Raw genomic sequence first — 23144 nt, forward strand, 5'->3', positions numbered from 1 at the left:
TGCTGGAGGGGACCTCCACTGGACAGGACCCTGAAGGTCGATGTTCAGCCCTTGCCACCAATGCTGAAGTCCTCTGTCCAGCACTGCGAGGAGATGCTCCCTGTCCCAAGTCTGACATCTCTGGGTGAGGACTCCGGGTCCTGGGCCATTCCCTCTTGGATTGAGTAGAGTCTGAAACCCAGACTCATTCTCTGGTCCTAGTTGTGACCTGTGGGGCCACACAGAACACATCTCATCCTTTCCTGCAGATGTTTTCATGGCACTTGGGGCACTCCAACAGGGGGCAGAAGCCTTGAGACCAAAAGGACTTCTTCCAGAAGCAGCCTGGGTTTCTCACAGCAAGGGGAGGGCACAGGACTCCAAGCTAATTAGACTTTTAAATTTATCCATCTATGAGCAACTTACTTTGTAATTGGTAATGATTTCCATGTAATCATATGTGTGCTTGGGGATTCTGATGAAGTAAGAAAAACCCAACGTACAAATCATTTCTAAACTGTCATAAAAGTTTCATGAGTGCTAAGTTTAACAATTAATGAAGTTAACATATTCATGTGTCTCAAAGACATTAAGCATTTATCAATTTTGATTTTGCAGTTTTCTTTTCATGTTTTAGAGCTTGTAATTTTTTTCCCAGGTCTTACACTTTTTTATAGTTCCTGGAAAAGTACATGGGCACTTGCCTACAGTGTCTGACGGCTTGAATGACCATGACATGTGTCTCTTGGTTCACAGATTAATTTCATCCCACTATGGCCATAACTTTGTGGAACCATGACATGTCACTACATCAAAGATAACTCCTTCCCTCTAGCTCCTAGTTCCCTATTCAGGGTGGAGGTCTTTGGAGATGTGGCAAAATTGGAGGATGGAAGGAATGAGGAAAAGAAGTTGGAACAAATTAATATTTGTTAAGAACCTCCTGAGAGTAAGCTCCTGCAAGGAGAATTTGCACATACTTTCAACTGAACGTTTAAAAACCACCTCCAGGCCAGGCATGGGGGCTCATGCCTGTAATCCCAGCACTTTGGGAGGCCAAGTACAAGCGGATTACTTGAGGTCAGGAGTTCAAGACCATGCTGACCAACATGGTGAAACCCTGTCTCTACTAAAAATACAAAAATTAGCCAGGCATGGTGGCATGCACCTTTAATCCCAGCTACATGGGGGGCTGAGGCAGGAGAATCGCTTGAACCCAGGAGGTCAAGAGTGCAGTGAGCAGAGGTCATGCTACTGCACTCCAGCCTGGGTGACAGAGTGAGAATCTGCCTCAAAAAAAAAAATAAAATAAAATAAAATAAATAAAGGGGTAAGTTAGAAAATGTATGTCTCAGTGCTCTGTAAATTGCAAAGCTCTATATAAATACAGTTCTCCATCTTTATTAATTTGCAATCTGGTATGCCATGTCTGGGGACAATAACTCCTTCATTACTCCACGTACAGAGTTCTGATTTGGGGTCCTGCTTATGCTTTTCCAGGATTATCAAAAATTAGCCAGGCATGGTGGCGGATGCCTGCAGCCCAGCTACCTGGGAGGCTGAGGCAGGAGAACTGCTTGAGCCCAGGAGGTGGATGTGTCAGTGAGCCAAGACTGCACCACTGCACTGCAGCCTGGGCGACACAGCGAGACTCCGTCTCAAAAAAACAAAACAAAAAAAGCACCTCCAGTTTATTAGGTCATAAACTGTTGACGGCAAGAGGAAATAGAATCTCAGTCAATCCTCACCACAGGCCAGGGAGGTGAACATCAGTATCACTTTCTTCATTTTACGGTTTAGGGATTTAAGGCTCTTGGGATTAAGTGACTTGCCCAAGATCACCCAGCCCCAAAGTGTCAGGGCTGGCAAAGGTCAGAGCCAGCCCAGGTACTCTGACCCCACAGCTGTTCTCTGCCAATCCCCACTGCACAGGCTATTTGCAAAGCTTTTCCTTCCATTATCTTTCAGGATTATCTTATTCTGTTGTTCTTACTTGTGTCCAATTAGACCAAGAAGAAACTTCACTTGAATTGGTGGGGACACAGCTAGCAGAGGTGGGCACAGAGAAAGGAAAATTTAATGAGTGCTGATTTCAAAAAATAATCTTCCAGCATGTAAGATGAAATTGGACTAGTATCTCAGATAACAAACATGAGTAAGTCTTACAGGTTTTTTGAAATGCCAGAGTGACTGATATTTCTAGGCTAGCTGACAAAAGGGATTCACATCTCCACTGTTTCCAAGTGACTTTCTACCAACCAGACCATTTCTCCATCGACACAGGAAGCAAACCTTCCCTGAGCGTTCCGTCCAGCTACCTGCTGGGCTGCTCCCCACCACCCCCAGGTATCCATGGCACCCACATTCCACATGCCTAAGTCCACTTCCCTGCAACTTGCACCCCCTCTTGAAACACCAAGAGGCTTCGCCCCACACATGCCTGTGCTTTGTTTGCTTGAAACATCCCTCCTGCCTTTGGGTGGCGAATTCTCAGATGTTGTCCCCTCCAGGAAACTTTGCCTGAAACCTAAGTGCTCTTTGTTGAAGCTCCCCCGCCCCTCCCCCAACAGTCTGTCACATTCTAGCACATTCTGTTCAAATCCTCCAAATACCCATTTCTCTGAATAGACCATGTGTTACTTGAATGAAACTGACCTAAGGTTTTTCAAGATAAAAGAAACTTACTTGTGCCAAAGCAAATAATGGCTCAAAATTATTCCATTTAACTGAAACGTTTGGAGAGAACAAGAGAATCTGAAGGCTATGTCGATGGTTCTCAATACTGGCTGCCAATTAAAGTCTTCTCCAGGTCCATAGCACTACCAAGGCCTGGCTGCCCACTCTGGGATTCTGACTTAAGTGGATGCAGAGATCAGTACTGTGATTCTAATGAGGGTCTGGGGCTGAGGAGCAACAGAGTGTAATAAATTATCCCTCAGCTCCTAGACATAGGGCCAGGTTTGAAGAGGGTCACCTGCTTCCAACTTGAGGGCTTTTCAAATGGAAATATGACTTGTAATAGAAAGCACCTGGGCCAGGCACTGTGACTCACGCCTCTAATCCCAGCACTTTGGGAGGCCAAGGTGGGTTGATCTCCTGACGTCAGGAGTTCGAGACCAGCCTGGCCAACATGGTGAAACGCCTTCTCTACTAAAAGTACAAAAATTAGCCTGGCATGGTGGCACACGCCTGTAATCTCAGCTACTTGGGAGGCTGAGACAGGAGAATCACTTGAATTCGGGAGGTGGAGGTTGCAGTGAGCCAAGATTGTGCCACTGCACTCCAGCCTAGGTGACGAGAGTGAGACTCCATCTCAAAAAAAAAAAAAAAAAAAAGAAAGAAAAAGAAAAAAAGAAGCACATAGGCCTTGCATTCCCAGCTGTGTGACTGTGAGCAAGTTACTCAACATATCCAAGTCTCAGTTTCATCCTTTGTAAAACCAGGCTATCTTGCAGGTTGCTATGGGGATTAAGTTAGGCAACTCTTGCAATGATAGTATCATATTACCAACGCTCCGTCCATTCTAGAGTGTTAAACCTTAGCAGAGACCCACCTGGCCACAGTATGCTTCTAGAGCAAATAAACTTTGTGCCGTTCTTAGAATGGCTTGAAATTCAGCTTGCGATTCTGACTAATTCAACACTAAAAGATTTGTGTATTTGTTTTCCCATCTGTCTAATTGGGGATTGGAACGCAAGAACTCTTTTATTGATTTTGAGATCTAACTATATCCAAAATAGGAAATAAGTAAAAAGGAAGATGACAGATTGCTTGGCAAGTTGCCAGACCACTTGCTCTTAGCGATGGTGCTGCAGGCTTTCCAAGCACAGAGGGTGGGTGCCCTGGGTGTCTATCACGGCATCAGAGACCAGAAAACCACAGGGCCTCAGGACCCTTTCGCCCAGGCACTGCTGGTCATGATGTGCTGGCTCAGTCTGTGATGGTCTTTGTTGCTTGGGATATCTGTTACCGGCAGCCGAAGCAAATCAAAGGAGAGGAATGTTACAGTTGCCCCAGAGAATTTGTATTGTTGTCTTGAAATATTTCAGATCATTTGTCCATGTTTTGACAATTCCTGGAAATTAACTGGTCTGTGTATTTCTCATGGCCTTAATATGACTCAAAGCGGGAGAAAGCAAAGCAACAGTGCGGGGCCCGGAGCCCACGCTGGAACTCGCTCTGCTAGAGGTTCCCAGCTCTCTCGGCTGGCGTGTGCATTTCACAGAATGTTTAAACAAAATACCAATTTCTTCCCTTCAGGGCTTACTCCAAGTGCCTATTGACTTTCACTGAAGTCTTTGACTGCTTCTAATTTGTTTCCAATTTGTTTAATGGATAAATTCCTAGAAAGACACAAACTACTGAAACTGACCCAAGGGAAAAGTAAAAAATCTGAATAGACTTGTAATAAGTAGAGTGAATTAGTAATCAAAAAATACCCACGGAGAAAGTTCAAGACCAAATGGCTTTCCTGGCAAATTGTTCCAAATCTTTAAAGGTGAATTAACACCAGTTCTTCACAAACTTTTCAAGAGACAGAAGAGTAAGAAGCACTTCTCAACTCCTTCCGTGAAGCCAGTATTACCTCCTAATACCAACACCAGACAAAGACTTCACAAGAAAAGAAAACTATAGATAACTCTCTTATGAATACAGATGGAAAAATCCTTAACAAAATACTAGCAAACTGAATTTAGCAACATATAAAATGGATTATACACCATGGCCAAGTGGGACGTATCCCATAAACTCAAGAAATAGGAGACAAATAAGAAAAACAACACACACTCCTACTCTCAGGGAAGTTCTGGTATGATGGTCAGACCGCACATAGCCCCACAGCACACCCCCAGTCCTGTGTCAAGTGCGGGCTTAGTCAGTTTGGGGGCTGTTGGTCAGGGTGGGTGGGAGGAGAGGAGGAGCTGAGAGTCATGGTGTTTACCTCCTTCTGGGGGTTGGAGAGCTCTTTCCTGCGTGTGTCGACTGAGATGTTGTCTCTGCCCTCCTAATCTTCTAGTGGAGTTGCAAGGATCAGAGACTCACAAAAGGCTCACAGCTAAATGGGGGCTTTAGGTACAAATTAATCCCAGCTCCTATTTTGCAGATGAGGAAAACTGAGGACTAGTGAGGCAAGAGTGACCTGCCAATCATCAGGGAGCTAACTGGCAGGAGCCAGAATGGGAGCTCTCATTCCCTGGTTCCCATCCTGGGCTCTTTCCCTCATGCCAGTCATCTCTATTGTTTTCCGGTTGCTGCAAGAGGGTCCAGATGAGCTCACTCATCCTGCCACTCATGGATCTCAGGGAGATAATAATAGTAACAGCTGACACTTAAATAGTACTTCTCTTCTACTAGGCAAGGTTTTAAGTGCTTTACATGTCTTAACTTAATCCTCAGAAACCCTACAAGGTAAGAATATCAATGTTCTTATTTATAGATGAAACATGGAGGCAGACAGGTTAAGCAACCCATCAAGGTTATGCTTCTAGTAAGTGGCAGCAGTCTGGTCTCTGCAAAATGAATCCCCATCTCCGATTTTCCTCTTCCAGATGGGGTGAAAAGGCATCTTGAAGCCTGCTAGCTGACTCGAAAGCATTTACCATGTGGAAGAGATGTCTCTGTACAGCTTTTATCACTGGCTGGAACATCCTGCTTAAGGGACTTGACTCTAAAATTCTGTGCTATTACCAAATCCAGAGTAGCACTCACATGTGTATGACTCCCAGGATGTTGAGATTTCTTACAGTTTTGTCTCCGTTAGGGAGACGGTAGACCATGGTACTCACTGATGGAGGGCTTCTTTACCATGGAGTCCATGGGCTTTAAGACCTTGATCCTGAAATTTCTTGCACATGTCATGTGCCTGAGCCTAGACTCACGGGACATGGATTCATTAGGGCTGTGACACTGGAGTGTTTTTGTACTATACAGCTCCCAGGTGCACATGAGTCCTGTTCATTTCTTTACACCCAACAGTGCTTTCAAGCCTTCCCCTGGAAGCTCTCTGGAAAGATTTGTGCATGCCTGAGTAAAGGAATGAATGGTCACATGCAGTGGCTTACACCTGTAATCCCAACACTTTGGGAGGCTGAGGCAGGTGGATTGCTTGAGGTCAGGAGTTCGAGACCAGTCTGGGCAACATGGCAAAACTGTCGCTACAAAAAATGCAAAAATTAGCCAGGCATGATGGCGCACGCCTGTGGTCCCAGCTACTCAGGAAGCTGAAGTGGGAGGATCACCTTGAGACCAGGAGGTGAAGGTTGCAGTAAGCTAAGATCTCACCACCGTACTTCAGCCTGGGTGACAGAGCGAGAACCTGCCTTAAAAAAAAAAAACAAAAATGATGCTCTCTTCCCTTTGTGTGTATGGATGGCAAGAAGATGCTGCAGATGTGAAGTCACCTGCACTCAGGTGTGCATGGCAGAGAATGCACTGTCAGCCTGGGCAGGTGACCAGGGCTGCACACAGGTCCTCACTCAATCCCGCCATGATTCTGTATGCCTTCAGCCTGAGACCAGCAGTGAAGAGGCTCTGCTTCCGGGTCCAGAGCTCCTCCTGATGTGCCTGGTGCTCAGTGGCATGGTGACATCACATGCAGCTCTTTCCTGGGGTGTTCAGGCTGTCTCATCCTCAGTCACAGCGGAGAATAGGAGGGCAAGGAGCCTTGGGTTTTTTTTTTTTTTTTTGGTATCTTCAAACTTCCTGACACAGTACTCAAGCCCACAGATGAACAGATGCCTTAATAAGTAGCCTTACAGGCTGGGCGCGGTGACTCACGCCTGTAATCCTAGCACTTTGGGAGGCAGAGGCTGGTGGATCACTTGAGGCCAGGAGCTTGAGACCAGCTTGGTCAATATGTTGAAACCCCGTCTCTACTAAAAAATACAAAAATTAGCTGGGTGTGGTGGCGGGTGCCTGTAATCCCAGCTACTCGGGAAACCGAGGCAGGAGAATCACTTGAACCTGGGAGATGGAGGTTACAGTGAGTGGAGATCACGCCACTGCAGTCCAGCCTGGGCGACAGAGTGAGACACTATTTCAAAAAAAAAAAAAAAAAAAAAAAACAGTAGCCTTACACTGAATTGAGTGATAAGGGGTGACCAACAGGCAGCTGCTGCATGGTAACAGGCTGCTTAACCTTTGCAGCATCCTCTTCCAACAACCCTTACAACATCACAGTCCAGTGCCTTCAGCGGTACTAGTTAGTTGGAAGGTGACTCCTACAGGAATAGGCAAATGAACACTAGCATTTCTGTCATGTCATGATATGTGTGCTTGACCAGAGTCTTGTTGTGGGTGTAGAATGAATGGACTCCAGAGGGGACTCTGATTTGCCATATGGAGTAAAATGACCTCCCCATTTCCATGGTTAAAGCTACCTTCTCTATCACAGAGGCACAGGGTAGGTGCTCAATAACGGTTTGCTGGATTGATGAATTATGTCCCACCTAGTCTTGACCTGAAGTGGCTTCCTGGTGAGACCACCTGTAAACAGCCTTTGTTAATTTTCTTAATCTCAACAAAGCATAGAACTTGCTGAGATCAGTACCCTGCAGAACTTGGTGAGCCCAGTATTACAGGGATCACAGGGTAAGAGGAACGTAAGTTCACTGGTTTTGACAAGGACAGTTACCATCAGTGGTCAATTCTACTGAAGGTTCTTAATGCTTCCTTCATATATCTGCTCACATGCCACCCCCGACTGCTGACCCCTTTGAAGGTGGATGAGCTATACCCCACAAACCTTGTATCTCTAGCTCCTAGTCTAGTCCTCAACACACAGAGGGAACCCAGGTAGAGTGGCTGATTGAATGAGAGGTTATTGTGTGTAGACACATGCACACATCAGAGAAATGATCAACGTATGCTGTGGCCAGAATTCTGGTGAGCTCTGTCCTTAAGGGCCCTTCTTGTGCACCTGCGAATCATGAAGAAAGCCTCTGAGCACAGATCTCCTGGTCTTTAATGCCTGTGCACTTGCGGACATGCAGTATCAGAAGTTAACATGGGCACTGGAGTCACCAGGCTAGTTTTGAACCCACAAATTAGTGTCTGTGTGCTCTTGGGTAGACGGATGACCAATCTCTCCTACTTAAAAAAGGTGGGGACAAGCGTCCCCTTTTCCCACTGTGGCTTTAGGGTTAAATGAGGTGCTGACCACCACGCGCCCTGAACACAGGTGGTCTCCGTGAATGTAATCCCCTTTCCTGCGAGCCTGTCTCTTCCTCCCTCTGTTCTCAGCTTCCTTTTCTGAAGAACATGGGGGAGTGACCCTCAAAGGGTCCCTTGAGTGCATGAGTTATGACCAAACAAGCTGTTTCCCCAATCCCTTACAGAGTGGAGGGCAAGGACCCTGAAATAAACGTACTTGCTTAGAAAGAAAACATGCCAGGCACAGTGGCTCATACCTGTCATCCCAGCACTTTGGGAGGCTGAGACAGGTGGATCACCTGAGGTCAGGAGTTTGAGACCAGCCTGGCCAACATGGCAAAGCCCTGTCTCTACTAAAAGTACAACAATTAGCCTGCATGTAGTCCCAGCTACTTGGAAGGCTGAGGCAGGAGAATTGCTTGAATCTGGGAGGCAGAGGTTGCAGTGAGCTGACACCATGCCACTGCACTCCAGCCTGGGTGACAGAGCGAGACTCTGTTTCAAAAAAACAAAAAAACAAAAACAAAAACAAAAACAAAAAAACAAAAAAGCAAAAGAAAAGAAAGAGGGAGAGAAAACGCTTTATTAGCAAAGCAGAGCAAAGCAATACAAATAAGACACCACCAACACCAACACACAAACCCCAGCCACCTCTGCTGAGGACTGAGCCTTGTTCATGCAGCTGTGGAAGCTGGCAGCCTCAGGACTCTCTTGAGGCTGCTATCTTCCACCTTGCAGTTCTTTGCTCCCAGAAGCAAGGTGTTCTGGGCTGCTGCCCACATCCAGTCTACCTGAAAATCAGGTCTCTGATCTGTCATGGACGCTCTGGAGTGGGTGATTCAACTACAGAAACAGCACACAGCGCAGGACCACCACAAGACAAAGTCCTCTGCAGGAACATGGAACTTCTAACGTTAGGGAGATTTGTTCCAAATAAAAAGAGGCCATTGCCTTCCAGACACCTAGGGAATCTTAAGACACTGATGGTCAGGACCAGGCCAGGCTGGAATTTCTGGTGTCCATGAATGACTCCTGCCCCCTCCCCCAGATCTCCACCTGCCCGTTGGAAACCTGCACACTGGGAACCTGCACACAGGAAGCAAAGCATGTCTACCCGTCGAAGAAAGCGTGAAACGTGCACGTGCCCTGGAGAGGCACTGGTCAGTTTTGCAGTGAGTGAACATACACCTGGTCTGATCATTTGCACTACTTAGCACAGGGCTGATCCCAGACTTTGGGTGGACGCAGGGGAACTGGCAGCACCAGCCACTGCACGCTTGAGGAAGTGGAAGAGGGGTCAGTACAGATGGGGACCAAGGGACGGAAAGGGAAATGGAAGACCACGAACCCAGCCCTGCCTGGGACGTGTGTCTCATCCCTCAAACAACAGCCTGATCCTGTATAAGGGGGGCTTCCATCCACATGCCTCAAGCTGTTTTGGCAGAGGGATCGTGTGTGTGGACTTCCCCTGCACAACTGTGAACAAGCACACCAAACTGAGTGGCCACACGCTTCCCTGGCTACTGCCTTTGTTTAATGTCTTGCCTGCTATCTGAGCACAGTAGTCAGGGTGTGGGTGGCCGTGGGCTGCCCCAGCTCCTGGGGAGGTTTGCTAGGAAGGCTGCTCGGTGACTTGTTAGTGAGCACACAAGCAAAAGGAAAGCCCTCACAGGGGCGGTGGCCCCCGCTCCTACCATGTCGCTCTGTGACTGCGTGGCCCCGTACATGGTGATACCGCTGGAGGGTGCTGCTGGCTGCGGCGTGTCGGGCTGGATGTACCCTCTTCTGTCAATTAGGCTGCGAGACAGAACACAGGAGGAAGAGAGTGAATAAAAAGCCAGAGACGCAGCAGCGCTATTTCAGGGCTCCCTCTTCCCATGATAGGCCCACCTCAGGCACCTTAGACTACGCCTCTCCTCACTTCATTGTACAAATTGGTGACCAAATTCTGTCCCTTCTCCCTTTAAACATGACTGTGGCATGGCCTGTCTCCTGGTCAGGCTAAGGGCGTGTCGCCTGCTCAGATGCCAGCATCTCCCTCTTGTCCACTAACTGTGGCAGCCTCTAAGCTGGTCTCACCCCACCTGTCACCATCTGTCCCCAGTGCTCCTCTCCAGCCTCAACGGCACGTCTTCTTACTACATTCACTCAGCAAATGTGTTTCAAGTACCTGCTAGTGCCAGTGTAGCACGTGGGAAATGATGGCCTACCACATGGGAACAGAGCCACAGTCCCGCCCGGCATGCACTCTGCTTTGCTATCTCTGTGTTTTTGTTTGGACTCTTCCCCTGTCTCTCCCAAAGTCTCTCTTCCTTCCCTTCTGCTCTCCATTCTTCAAGGCAAGGTTCAAAAGACCCTACTCTTGCCCCTAGCCCATTTCCCCCTCTCTCCCCTTCTCCGATTCTCTCAGCCCCACACATCACTTTCCACCTGCAATCAAGCTCCCAAGGGCAGAGTCTTCATCTTGTGGACCCCCACGGCAGCTGGCCCTGTGCCTGGCACGCAGAGATAGGGATTAGAGCCCCTCGTCCACATCTGTCACAGAGTGTGGAGGGCAAGGACCGGCAGGCCGTGTCAATATCTGTATCTCTGAGACTGACACCCAGAGATGGGTGCTGCGCAGAATTCTTGTGGATGAAATGATAAAAATAGGTCCCTTGTCCCACAGACAAGTTTCTGAGTAATGCTTCTAAAGACATCTGTTTCTGTACTCTATGGTGCTCGGCTCATTAGGAGGTGGGGTAAAGTTGCCTTTTTTTCTCCCCAGTGAAGGCTCAGCATTGACTTTGAGTCTAAGGGCAGAAGTGCTCTTACAGCAACAGGAGGTTCAGCTAATAAGTGAGTATCCCTGGGGCAGCCCCTACAGTGTGGGACCAGCCACACTCACAATGCAGACTCTTCCTCAGGTGCTCAGCATTTTGCCAAATACAAAAATGTATCTAGAGGCCACGACCATCCCTGCCTCTGAGGACTGACTATCTGGGCTGCTTTTCTCAGAAGCAGGGCCTCCTATGTGTCAGTCCAGCTTTTGGAACACAGGAGTTAACCTCCTGACTACTGCCTTTAGGTCTTTAAGTGGCAGAACAATAAGCCACAAAGACCACCTGTGACGGGATCCTCAAATGGGACTCTCTCTGCCTCAGTTCCAGCTGAACACTCCATAGGTTTAGAAAAAACAACAGGCAACAAGAATCTCCACCTTTCAAAGAGAAGTGCCGGACCTCCTCTGCAGGACATCAAAGGGGGTTCTCAACCAGCGCTGCAACCCTCCCTTCAAAGGTACAAGGGGTCAGAGCGGGAAAGAGCAGAGAAGTCTGTTTTGGAGAAAGGCGCTCTGCCCTCTAGTGTGGGTGACAGCCAGGGATGGGACTGGGACCTGAGGGTTAGGTGAAGGTCCAGGTGTGGGTCTCATGGGAGACAGCCAGTGCCAAGCTGTCTTGAGGGACTGGGCACAGTGGCTCACACCTGTGATCCCAGCACTTTCGGAGGCCAAGGTGGGCAGATCACCAGAGGTCAGAAGTTTGAGACAGGCCTGGCCAACATGGTGAAACCCCGTTTCTACTAAAAATACAAAAAAATTAGCCAGGCGTGGTGGCGCATGCCTGTAATCCCAGCTACTTGGGAGGCTGAGGCAGGAGAATTGCTTGAACCTGGGAGGTAGAAGTTGCAGTGAGCCAAGATCATGCCATTGCACTCCAGCCTGGGTGACAGAGTGAGATTCTGTTGCAAACAACCACCACCACCAGGTCTTGAGTAAATGTCACGGGTTGAACTGTGCAGAAAGATATGAAGTCCTAACCTGGTACCTGCGAGTGTGACCTTACTTAGAGGTAGGGTCTTTGCAAATGTAACCAAGTTAAGATGAGGTCACACTCGATTGGAGTGGGCCTTTGTCCAATGTGACTGGTGTCCTTATAAGAAGAAAAAGAGGAGAGGAAGAGAACGCTGGGTGAGGGTACAGAGACACACAGGGAGAACGCCACGGGCTGACAGAGGCTACCCCGCAGTGAAGCATGTGCCAGCCAAGGAACGCGGAGGGCTGATGGCCCCACCAGGTGCCCAGAAGAGGCAAGGAAGGGTTCTCCCCAGCCTCGGGACGGGCGCAACCCTGCCGGCACCTTGATTTCAGGCTTCGAGCCTCCGACTGTAACAGAACAACTTTCTGTTGTTTTAACCCTCCCATTTCATGGCAGTTGTTGGACTGCAGTGCCCTAGGAAACTACGATAGGACTCAGCCCAAGAGATCCACAGAGGGGGCCCCACAGAGAGGCCTGTGCAGGGCTCATGGCCGTGGGCCCAGGGTTGCAGTGGCAGGTATGAGTGACTCTCAGGAGAAAAGGCCCTGCCTCCATCAGGGAACTGCGATGGGGGGTCCTCAGAGGAAACTCTTAGTCAAGGCACTCTCAGAACCCACCAGTTTAGAGCATTGGCAGGGGAACAACAGCACTGACCCCCTGCCCAAATCCCCTCCTCACTGTTGGACAGGAAGCTGGTGGGGAGACAGGACTAGCTGGGGGCGGGGTGCGGGGCAGAGCTCAAGGAGAACAGGGAATCCCACAGTCCTCCCAACCAGGTTTGGGTGAAGGGATGAGAAGTGTTAACTGTCAATGAACTTGGCAGTTCTGATGCACTGAAATGATACTATTTTGGAGGGAAAGTGCCCTGACGCTCTCTCTCTCTCTCTTTTTTTTTAAAAATGACAAGAGAAATTAAGGGGCTTGCAGGGGATTTTATCCAGGAGCGGAAAAAGAACTAGGTCATCAAAAAAGTCTGAAGGGACAGCAGGGAGAAAAAAAATGAAGCGTTCTCGGCCATCATCCCATCACATCCAGTCTGTTTAATGTAGCAGCAGGGCTTCCAGGGCTGCGATGCTCTGCACACAGCAGGCTCTGCCCGTCCTTCTTCTCACCTGGCCTCGCCCCTTGTCTTGTCCCACCTCTCGGCCTGGCTCCCCTCGCCCCTCACTCCTGACACTAACCCCCTCAGCATTTCCTTGGATGAGCCAGGGACCCTCACCCTCGGGTCGCTGCACAGGCTGCCCCCTTTGTCTTTTGAAACCCTGCCCCTCCCCACCACTTCCTCCTCCGAGCTCCTTCTCACCCTTAGGAGAGATCACAGCTTAGACCTACTCCTGGGCGGCCCATGCACCTCACCATGCGGTCCCTGCTGCCCAGGAGCCGGCCCCTCTCCCGTGCACCCCCAGCATCTGACACGGAGCCGGCTCCACCGCGCATGCGCCGTCAGTGGTGGCCACGTGACCCACGGGACCGGCCCAAGTCTGGTGTGACACTGACCATTCCTTGGGCTTTTCTGTGTTCCCAATTTTCCATTCCTCCTGCCAGGCTTATATGAGGACCCCTTCCCCCAAACCTGGCCATACCCAGCCAGCTGCCATCCCCGCCTCTGGTGACACTGCAGGAACCGAATGTGGGTCTCTGCACTCTTGGTATGCAGGCTCCCAAAAGGGAACACAAGGACTCGCTCTGCCTCGTTTGCATGGCATGGCACCGTTTAAGAACCCATAAAGGGCAAGTCAAGCACAGGGGTCTGGGCACGTGGATCTGAGGCAGGGCACACTCTCAGCGGGTGGGCCTGACTGGGATGCCCCGGAGGGCCCCGGACCACTTAGGGGCCCAGGGGCTGGGACGAGGTAGCACAGGGTGAGGGGAAGGCAAGAGAGGATGACAGGGAGAGGCAAAGGTAGGCATCACCCCCTCACATCTGCCTAGGAGCCTGTGTCCCTGCCCAAGCACCAGAATGACCCAGGGAAAGCTTTACAGCCCCACTTTAACAAAGCAAATATCTCATTTGCCTTGCTCTACCTTCGCCCAGTAAAGCCTCCCCCGGAGCCCCTGCAGTGCGGCCCCAAATCCCTGGAGCCTCTTCAGTGGGGCTCCACACTGCTTCAAGTCTGGAGCTGCCAGATTCATGAATCACCGTCTGTTCAAATACACTCTTCAATATTTTAATGTCCTTCTGTTTACCTTTTAACAAATGATTCAAACACTTCTGAGGGTAGGACCATTCTCAAGATATGCCCCACCCAAAGGAACATGGATTTTGGAAAGAATACAGCCCAAATTCAGCCAAAAAAGCACATTTAACCCAGTTGTGGAAATAATTTTGGTTGTGACAGTTTGTGGTCTCTAAACAACATAAAGCCGTGCCATATGCAGATGAAGGACTTGGGAACAAGAAGGGAGATTTGGGCAGAACTGAGGCCTCAGCATCCTCTCTTAAACCCACACATACACTGCAGGCGGGGGAGAGGGCAGCTCTCCCTGGCTGTTACCCTCGATTTTCTGGCCTGCCCTGCTAGCCACAAACATGCCAGTTGGAAGCACCACGGAGGCTGTGACAAATCAAGCCATTGCCTGAGAGACTTTCTGCCTAAAGAGCTCCTAGAAGGATCCCTGGGTGAGTCAGGAGGTTTCTTCAAGAGGAGCTGGCACCTGCTCAGGTATGTCTGACCCCTGTGGACCGAGCAGCCTCCCAAACCCAGGATCCTCACTTGCCCTTTCTAAGCCTCTGAGGAGGTCAGGGGACCCTTGAGGACGCCTCGTTCAGGTGGACAGTGGCATGCTGGGCTCCCCACTTTCTAGGCTAAAGCTAGAAAATGATCAAGTTCTAGTTTTGCAGTAGCACCACGATGACTCAAAGTAATAATAACTCAACGCCAGTGCACAGATGGCCTTGGAATATGTGCTTGGATTTTTTTTCTTGAATTCTTTTTACCTCTCTAATGAGGATTCATTGAGGCTGATAATCAAATGAAGTTTGCATTTCACAAGCGCATATCGGTAAGGTCTGGGTGCCCAGTGGGTCTGCCCTAGACACAGTCATGGTGGCTTTTGTCATTTCTCCATTTTACACATTTAGAGACCAAAAGGCAGGAAGCAGTAATAACTTGGAAACTCATTCTAGAGACCAAGTAGATTTGCTCAATACCTATTTGTTGATCATGGTTCGATTTATCAGTTGAAAATATTCTCCATAGGCGTAACTCACAAAGAATCTGTATTTTAAACTCGCACACTCTGACTTGGAGGCAGCATGCCTCAGTGGGCACACACTGGCTCTGACATTGGGCGGCCTGGGTGTGCATCCTGACTAGCCAGCATTTACTGGCTGTGTGATCTTGGGCACATTATTTAAATTCTGTGCCTCGCTTTTCTCATCCATAGAATGGGATATAATGGTGCCTACCTATAGGTACAGAGTGAGCTTGTAAAAGGCTGATGCAGGTAAAGAACTTAGAGCAGGGCTTAACACAGATTCAATAAAGGTTAGCTACTGCCATGGTTCGTGTCATTGTCATTAATACCATAACCACAGTCTCAACGACTGCGGCACATGTGGCTCTCTCCCTATGAACATTTCTATTCTGTGCAAATCAACTTTCAACACTGGTTTCCGCAGGCTTTCTGGCTGCTTCCTTCCTGCATGTGTCTTGTCTCCTTGATGATGCTAACCACGGCTCCCTGCGCACACCTTCAGTCATTAGCAGGTCCTCAGTCATTAGCAGGGCCACAGGTATCTGTCTCTCTATTTTGGGCTTCAGGAAATTTTCCCCAAATCAGACACAGATTCAGCTGAAGATCGAAAAAGGTGTGAAGTGTGACACCACACACACAGCCAGATCTCGATTTCATGAAGGCCACGTCCACGCTGCACAAAGCGGTCACCTGGTGGCGGCAACCCATTCCGCCAGGGCGGGGGGCCTGTGCTAACGGCTGAGGCATTTGGTTTTCCAAGGTCTGTATAAGAACACGAAGCGTCCTGAGTCTTACCTTGGTGAGATGGGCCCACACAGGGCAACACAGCAATTGGTAAAGATATTTCCGTAGCTGTAGGGATTGTAATTTTCTTTACCTCTTTTATTTGACCAGGATCCTTTAATCTGAAAGAAAAGGAAAGTCAGTAACAAGCAATATCCTTCACACCAACGCACGGTTGAGGTAAGCTGGACCATGAGAAGCCCATAAAGAATGCAAATCATCTTTAATCCAAAGAAATGGAGATATTTTTCTTAAAGAAAATGGGCATTTACTCCAGACTTGGAAATGTCCTAAAACAGCAGGTTAGATTAGGGAAAGAATAATATTCTCAGGGACAATCATCTTTTATTTGTGCCACATGGTACTAAAAGGCCATCTCATATAAGCCAGCAGAGATTTTTTCATACTCACATTTAGTGCCCTAAATGATAATTAAATGAATGGCAGGTGAAATGGTTCCCCTAATTGCTAATTTACAGACTGAAATAATTCAGCCTCTTCATGTGACCAAAATAGTCTGTTTTGCATATTCTAATATTTGTAGCTACCAAGTACAAATAACTGTATTAATATTCTCTTATCTCATGTGTCTTATCACAACCTATTTTCTCAAGCTTTTGTTTAAGGTAACTAGACCTATCCTGAGACATTTAATTCACGTGTGGATAGAGACTTGTCAAAATCTAAGTGTAAAGAGCAAAGTGGACCACGCTGCTCTGGAAAAATTCTCTAACATTTTGTTTCCTCTTTTTTTTTTTTTTTTGAGACGGAGTGTTGCTCTGTCACCCAGGCTGGAGTGCAGTGGCACGATCTCAGCTCACTGCAACCTCTGCCTCCTGGGTTCAAGCGATTCTCCTGTCTCAGCCTCCTGAGTAGCTGGGATTACAGGCGCCTACCACCATGCCCGGGTAATTTTTTTTGTATTTTTAGTGGAGACGAGGTTTCACTGTGTTAGCCAGGATGGTCTCGATCTCCTGACCTTGTGATCCGCCCGCCTTGGCCTCCCAAAGTGCTGGGATTACAGGCATGAGCCACCGTGCCCGGCCTCGTTTCCTGTTTTCATACTTCCTCTTCATCTGTATTAAGTACAGCCAGACAATCCTGGATAAAAAGTTAAATTTTGGGTCAGGGCAATTTCCTCCCACAGAGAAATTAAATATGAAAGGCAGACTCAAACATTCACTCCAAGATGTTGGCCCGCCATGGTTTCTACCAGGGGAAGTGTGATAAGAAGCTTACGAAACCATTTCAAAGGAATAGAAAGAATACTCTCTTCAGGGCCAGAAATGGGTGTCACTTGGCCAACCTTAGTATCTAATGGATGTGGTCGGAAAAACTGAGAACATAGAGATTCCCAGTAGAGAAACATGCAGAATGGCATGTGAAGTTTCCACGGCACCGTCTCTGTTCCCAAGGGCTCACATCTGGAACGGGATGTATGGGAGAAGCTGGGCCCAACCTCTTCTTTCCGTCTTCTCCTCCATTGCCCAAAACCCAAGAACACACCCATGTCTCGTGTAGTCAGGAACTTACATCCTCATTTGTCGTCTGGTTGGAGCTGATCAAGTAGGTGTGGAATCCTGAGAGGCCAACGATGGACCAGACAGAGAAGAAGCACACCACAGCTTCCAGGACAGTGACACGAGTCAAGGAGGCAAGTGGAAGTGAGGGGCTGTGCAAGAGGTGGACGTGATGGAGGCTTGGAACCCAAATCCCCCCAGGCACAGGCCACTCTCTAGCTGCTGGCCTCTCTCTTGCCCGGCCTTGCCTTGCTTCTTGCTCTTCCGGGATTTTCGTCTAACCAAATGGAAGCCTCCGTCAGGGCAGGGGGTGTCACATGCCCCAGCATGGAGCAGCCTCTGTGGCTCCGTGATGACTGGAGGGCTCCCTGGGCGTCACCTACCCAATTCCTTCCTCTGACTTCTACTTGACCTTCACCTTTTTCTGTGCCTCACTGTGGAGCCAGTGACTGTGGCATCCTGATCAGGAAGCACACTGGTTTGAGTTGGCTGTAGCTCAGGCTCTGGGTGAAAGGATGACATATTGACTCGCACATCAATCGCAGACTCTAATTTTGGCTTCTGAATGCTGAGGACTGCAGTGCCAACAGGCGTCTCCCCTGAGGAGAATAGCTTCTGGGGCCCAGAAAGCCCTCTGCTTTAGTGGACGGCCTCTTCTCTGCTTACAGAGAAGGGGAAGAAGGAGAAAATAAGACCCTGAACCGGCAGTGGCATTTCTCGGAGTGACATCAGGGTGAGGAGTATTTTTACTTGGGGGAGTTTTCCCAGCCTTTCAGCCAACCCCTGACCTATATGGCCATCCTCAGCTGCTTGATAGGCAGCTGGGAACCATGAGTTCTCGCAGGACATTGAGAGAGAGGAAGTCAAGAGTTCCGCAAGATGTGTCTAACACAAAGGGAAAAAAGCTTGGTGCTCTTCAGCAGATCAGATCCATCACCCCAGAGTGTGGCAATGTGAAAAGGCCAGAGACTTTTTCTGTCCCACAAATGCTTATAAAATTCTATTTACAGGATACAGATATTTTTCAGGGCAAAAAATCCATTCATCCTGGGTTTGGGAGTTTACACATACATCTGGCATCCCCTATCGATATATTACAGGCTGGAGAAAGAAACGCTCCTGCTCACCTAATGTTTCCGAGGATGAATGCCATATAGACCATGCCGGAACCTATCAGTGATGATCTTCTCCAGGCTGGAGAGAATTCATCTTTAGACCAGAAGTTTGAGCACATTACCCAGTGCAGTGCCGTGGTCTGCTGTGCCATGGTTAACCAATGTCACCATCTGGGCACAAAGGGCTGCAGGCAAAACAGGAGGGAATGGGCTTCTGCCTGTTGACTGACTTTCAACATCACACTAAACCACTGGGTCTGCTCTAGAAGGAGATGGTAGCAGGGAGTGGTAGGGGACCAGAGAGACACAGGGAAGCAGACCCCTATCCACAGCTGCCGCCAGCCTGGGCAACCCCTGCTGGGCAAATGGCAATGGTGGAGGCTCTGTATGCACGTGGGGTCACATGGATGGTGTCCCAGGCAGCAAAGATGGTCTCATTCTCAACTGCCTTCCCACAGAATGGGGCTAAAGAGGCCCCTCTCCCTACCCACATCCCCCCTGCCAGGAGGGGACAGACTTGGGAGGCAACTCCCCTGGGATTCAGGTCATGCACTGGTTGGAAAGAAGAGGTGAAGTGGAGTCCAGGGAACACGATGAGGGAGCCAGTGGGAAGACTGAGTCCGGAAAGCTGGGTTGTGTGAGAGGGAGATGACATTAGACACTAGCAATGGGTTTGAACTGGCTACAAGGAAAAGACAGGAGACAGAAAGAGGAGGGGACACATGGAACGGAAACAAGAAATAGCCAAGGTAGAAAAGAATCAAGAACAGAACCAGATTTATTTACTGAATAATACATGAAGAGCCAAACTGCAATCCCAGAAATACTTATGTGTCACCCAGAGTTTACGATCCAGGTAGAATGATGGCAAAGTCAAAGTGAATGTAACATTCCTATGTATGAATCATATGAAACCTGGCATGTACGAGCAGTGAGGATCCCAGACTGAAAGTGGCTGCAGCTCCTTTGGCAATGCCAACTATGCTCATTACCCTCATTGGGAGGCATCATAGCCAGCGGACATAGAATTCTAAAGGTTTATAGTAACAATAAAAAAAATGCAGCTTTTCTATTTTTTTTTTTTTTCTTTTTTTGAGATGAAGTTTCGCTTTTGTTGCCCAGGCTGGAGTGCAGTGGCACAATCTCAGCTCACTGCAACCTCTACCTCTCAGGTTCAAGTGATTCTGCTGCCTCAGCCTCCTGAGTAGCTGGGATTACAGGTGCCCACCACCACGCCTGGCTAATTTTTGTATTTTTAGTACAGACGGGGTTTCACCATGTTGGCCAGGCTGGTCTTGGACTTCCGACCTCAGGTGATCCTCCCACCCCTGCCTCTCAAAGTGCTGGAATTACAGGTGTGAGCCACCGAGCCCGGCTAGCTTTTCTATTAATATCTCATGTGCTTTCGACACAGTTTGTAAATTATGGAATGCAGTTCCACTGTCAGCTTGCAGCTGTGTCAAAATGACATGAATCCAAAGTAGGATGCGAGATGCAAGATGCAGCCTGCTGGCACTACCCACACCCTGGGACCCAGCTGACTCAGGAGGTCTCGAGGAACCATCAGCATCATCATTCCTAACAATGGCTGGCATCACTGGGATGTGTCAGGTCCTGTTCCGCTTAAACCTCAGAGTGACCCAGGGAGAAGTGTGACTCCCCCTTAACAGACAGGGAAACCAAGGCAGAAAGCAATGAAGTAATTTGCTTGAGAAATAGCAGAGCTAGGACTTGAATGCTGGAAGTCTGCTCTGCTGGGATGACAGAAGAGTCTTGGGCTGGTCCCTTTCCTAATTCTTGCCAAGAGACGGGTGGCCCTAGACCTACCCCAACCTCCTGCTTCTCCGGGATTTGTAAACCTGTGGCAGCTTACATGGTTTGTTCCCTTTCACATACACTCTCAGACTCCGACACAAATACACAGACACACATTCCTTACTGGCCCACTGGCTATATGCTGAAAACATCTATGCCATGTAAGATCAAGAAATAGAAATTTCTTTTAAAGGTATCAAAACCCATTTACTGTCTTTTTTTAGAAAGAGAAAGAAGAGGAAACAACCCAACTCTACTGGAAGCCGATTTCATAAGCAGCTGGGACTTCGTTTACTGCATCGAGGATGGGTTTCAAATCATAGCAGCTACCGCTGCGCCTCTGTCTCCCCCACAACCCCTGCTAAGAGAGTTTGTCTCCGTTGTGGCCAGAAAGATGGCTTTCAATTCCCCACAGCCCTAGCCTAAGAGGTTGCACACTGCAGTACTCACTAAATGTTTATGGAATTGAAAAACTCTGACAAGCACTGCTCTGCAGAGACCCTTATCTCAAGTTCCTGCCTAAACCCAGAAGTGCAGGCTCTATGTCCTTCTATGTACCCAGCCCTGCACTAGGGGACAGGACAGGGCAGGGAAGGACCAGCTTCCAAATACTGCATCAGTATTTGGAGGATCACAAAAGGTGAGAGATCATGGGACCACATATGTTACACATCCAGAATTCCCCGGATTCCAGAATGGCCAAGGAGATGATGTCCTTGCTCTCGTTCAAATACGATGTGGGCGTGTGCATTCTTGTATTTTAAAATTTTTTGAGTTGTAATTTCCAACATGATAAATAACTCTCTCTCTCTCCAAAATATGCACAAACAAAAGCTCTTTGGGGGTCCTTAATACTTTTTCAATGTGTAAAGGAGTCTTGACACCAAAAAGTTTGAGACCTGCTGGAATAGAACAGTAAAACAGTAAGTGGTGTTGGGACACTTCATTAAACATTTAGAAAAAATAAAGCTAGAACTTCAACTTGCACCACATCCACAAAATTATCTGATAGATAAATTACTGCACCAAATATAAGAAACACAATATAAAGGTATTCGAGGAAAATTAAGGAAACATTCATGTAACTTTGGGGCGAGGATATAAGACACAAACCAAGGAGCCATGTAGTATGAGATTGACAGATTGTGTTCATTAATAAACACATTTGTGTAAAAAAGTAAAGTTAAAAGGTAAATGTTGGATTTGGAGATTGGCAAAGGATATCTAAGAGATGATGATGATGATGATGATAATGATGATGATTATTGAGAAACATAAAGAAACCCTACATGTTCATAGAAAAAGAACAAATAACCCAGTTGATACATGGACATGTACTGGCATACATTGTGATAAGAAAAGAAAAAGGCCTTTGAACATAAAAAGAGGTACAATCTATTATCCAGAAAACAGAAATTAGAACAATGTAATTATTTTTCTTTTCATCAAATTGGCCAAAATGACAAGACTGTTCACAGCCAGTGCCATAAACATGTGGGGACACAGGAGCTCAGACTGGTCCAGTCTCTTAAGAGGAGCATTTGGCATCCCTATCGACATTTAACTGTGCTTCCCTTCAACTCAGAGATGGCACATCCAGTGTCAATCCTAGAGACACAGTAACGTGTGCACAGAGATACACAGAAGAAAATGCACTACTTCATTTCTTGAACAGTAAAAATAATTAAGAAATCTAATCCGGCCGGGCGCAGTGGCTCAAGCCTGTAATCCCAGCACTTTGGGAGGCCGAGATGGGTGGATCACAAGGTCAGGAGACCGAGACCATCCTGGCTAACACGGTGAAACCCCGTCTCTATTAAAAAAATACAAAAAAACTAGCCAGGCGATGTGGCGGGCGCCTGTAGTCCCAGTTACTTGGGAGGCTGAGGCAGGAGAATGGTGTAAACCTGGGAGGCGGAGCTTGCAGTGAGTCGAGATCGCGCCACTGTACTCCAGCCTGGGTGACAGAGCGAGACTCTGTCTCAAAAAAAAAAAAAAAAAAAAAAAAAAGAAATCTAATCCATCAACAGAAGATTAAACTATAGTTCATCTACACTGTGGAATTCTATGAAATAGTTTAAAAAATGAGGTAAATCCATGTATCATCATGGAAACATCTCCAGGAAATATTTTAAAAAATCAAATTGTGGAACCGTGCAAAAAGAAGGGCTCTTTTTAGGTGCAAGTCCTCCCACCCCCATATCAGCATATGTGTATGATGCACACGGATGTATTCAAACTCAAAGACCATCTGGAAGGACACATCAAAGCTGGCAAGGGTTCCTACAGCAGAACGGAGGAAGGGTCAAGAGAAACACTTTCTTTTCATTCTTGTATTTCTGGACCACTGGGGATTTTTTTTTTTTTTTTGAGATGGAGTCTTGCTCTGTTACCCACGCTGGAGTGCAGTGGCCCAATCTCAGGTCACTGCAAGCTCTGCCTCCCGGGTTCATGCCATTCTCCTGCCTCAGCCTCCTGAGTAGCTGGGACTACAGGCGCCCACCACCACACCCGGCTAATTTTTTGTAGTTTTAGTAAAGATGTGGTTTCACCATGTTAGCCAGGATGGTCTTGATCTCTTGACCTCGTGATCTGCCCGCCTCGGCCTCCCAAAGTGCTGGGATTACAGGCATGAGCCACCACGCCCGGCCTCCACTGGGGATTTTTTACAATGAGAATATATTCTTGTAGGACTTGGGTGATTTGAAAAAACAAACAACCTCCTTCCCACCTTATGATCTTATGAGACACAATCTGATGCTTTTTCCTCCTGACCCTCCCTCAGT

General features: G+C 48.0%; 1 protein-coding gene across 3 annotated transcripts in view; it reads right to left on the reverse strand.

Annotated features, from left to right (window-relative positions):
* The window catches only part of ZDHHC14 (zinc finger DHHC-type palmitoyltransferase 14), a 311090-nt gene that overhangs the window by 15336 nt on the left and 272610 nt on the right, over positions 1-23144 (reverse strand). For all 3 annotated transcript variants that reach the window (XM_033234955.1, XM_033234952.1, XM_033234954.1), the window contains 3 exons: positions 17442-17544; positions 15921-16030; positions 9825-9927 (listed from right to left, as the gene is read on the reverse strand). In XM_033234955.1, coding sequence (XP_033090846.1) covers positions 9825-9927; positions 15921-16030; positions 17442-17544 — 316 coding nt within the window. The remainder of the gene's footprint in view (positions 1-9824; positions 9928-15920; positions 16031-17441; positions 17545-23144) is intronic.

The sequence above is a fragment of the Trachypithecus francoisi genome, unplaced genomic scaffold, assembly GCF_009764315.1.
Source record: "Trachypithecus francoisi isolate TF-2019V2 unplaced genomic scaffold, Tfra_2.0 Lachesis_group15, whole genome shotgun sequence".
Taxonomy (NCBI): Eukaryota; Metazoa; Chordata; class Mammalia; order Primates; family Cercopithecidae; genus Trachypithecus; species Trachypithecus francoisi.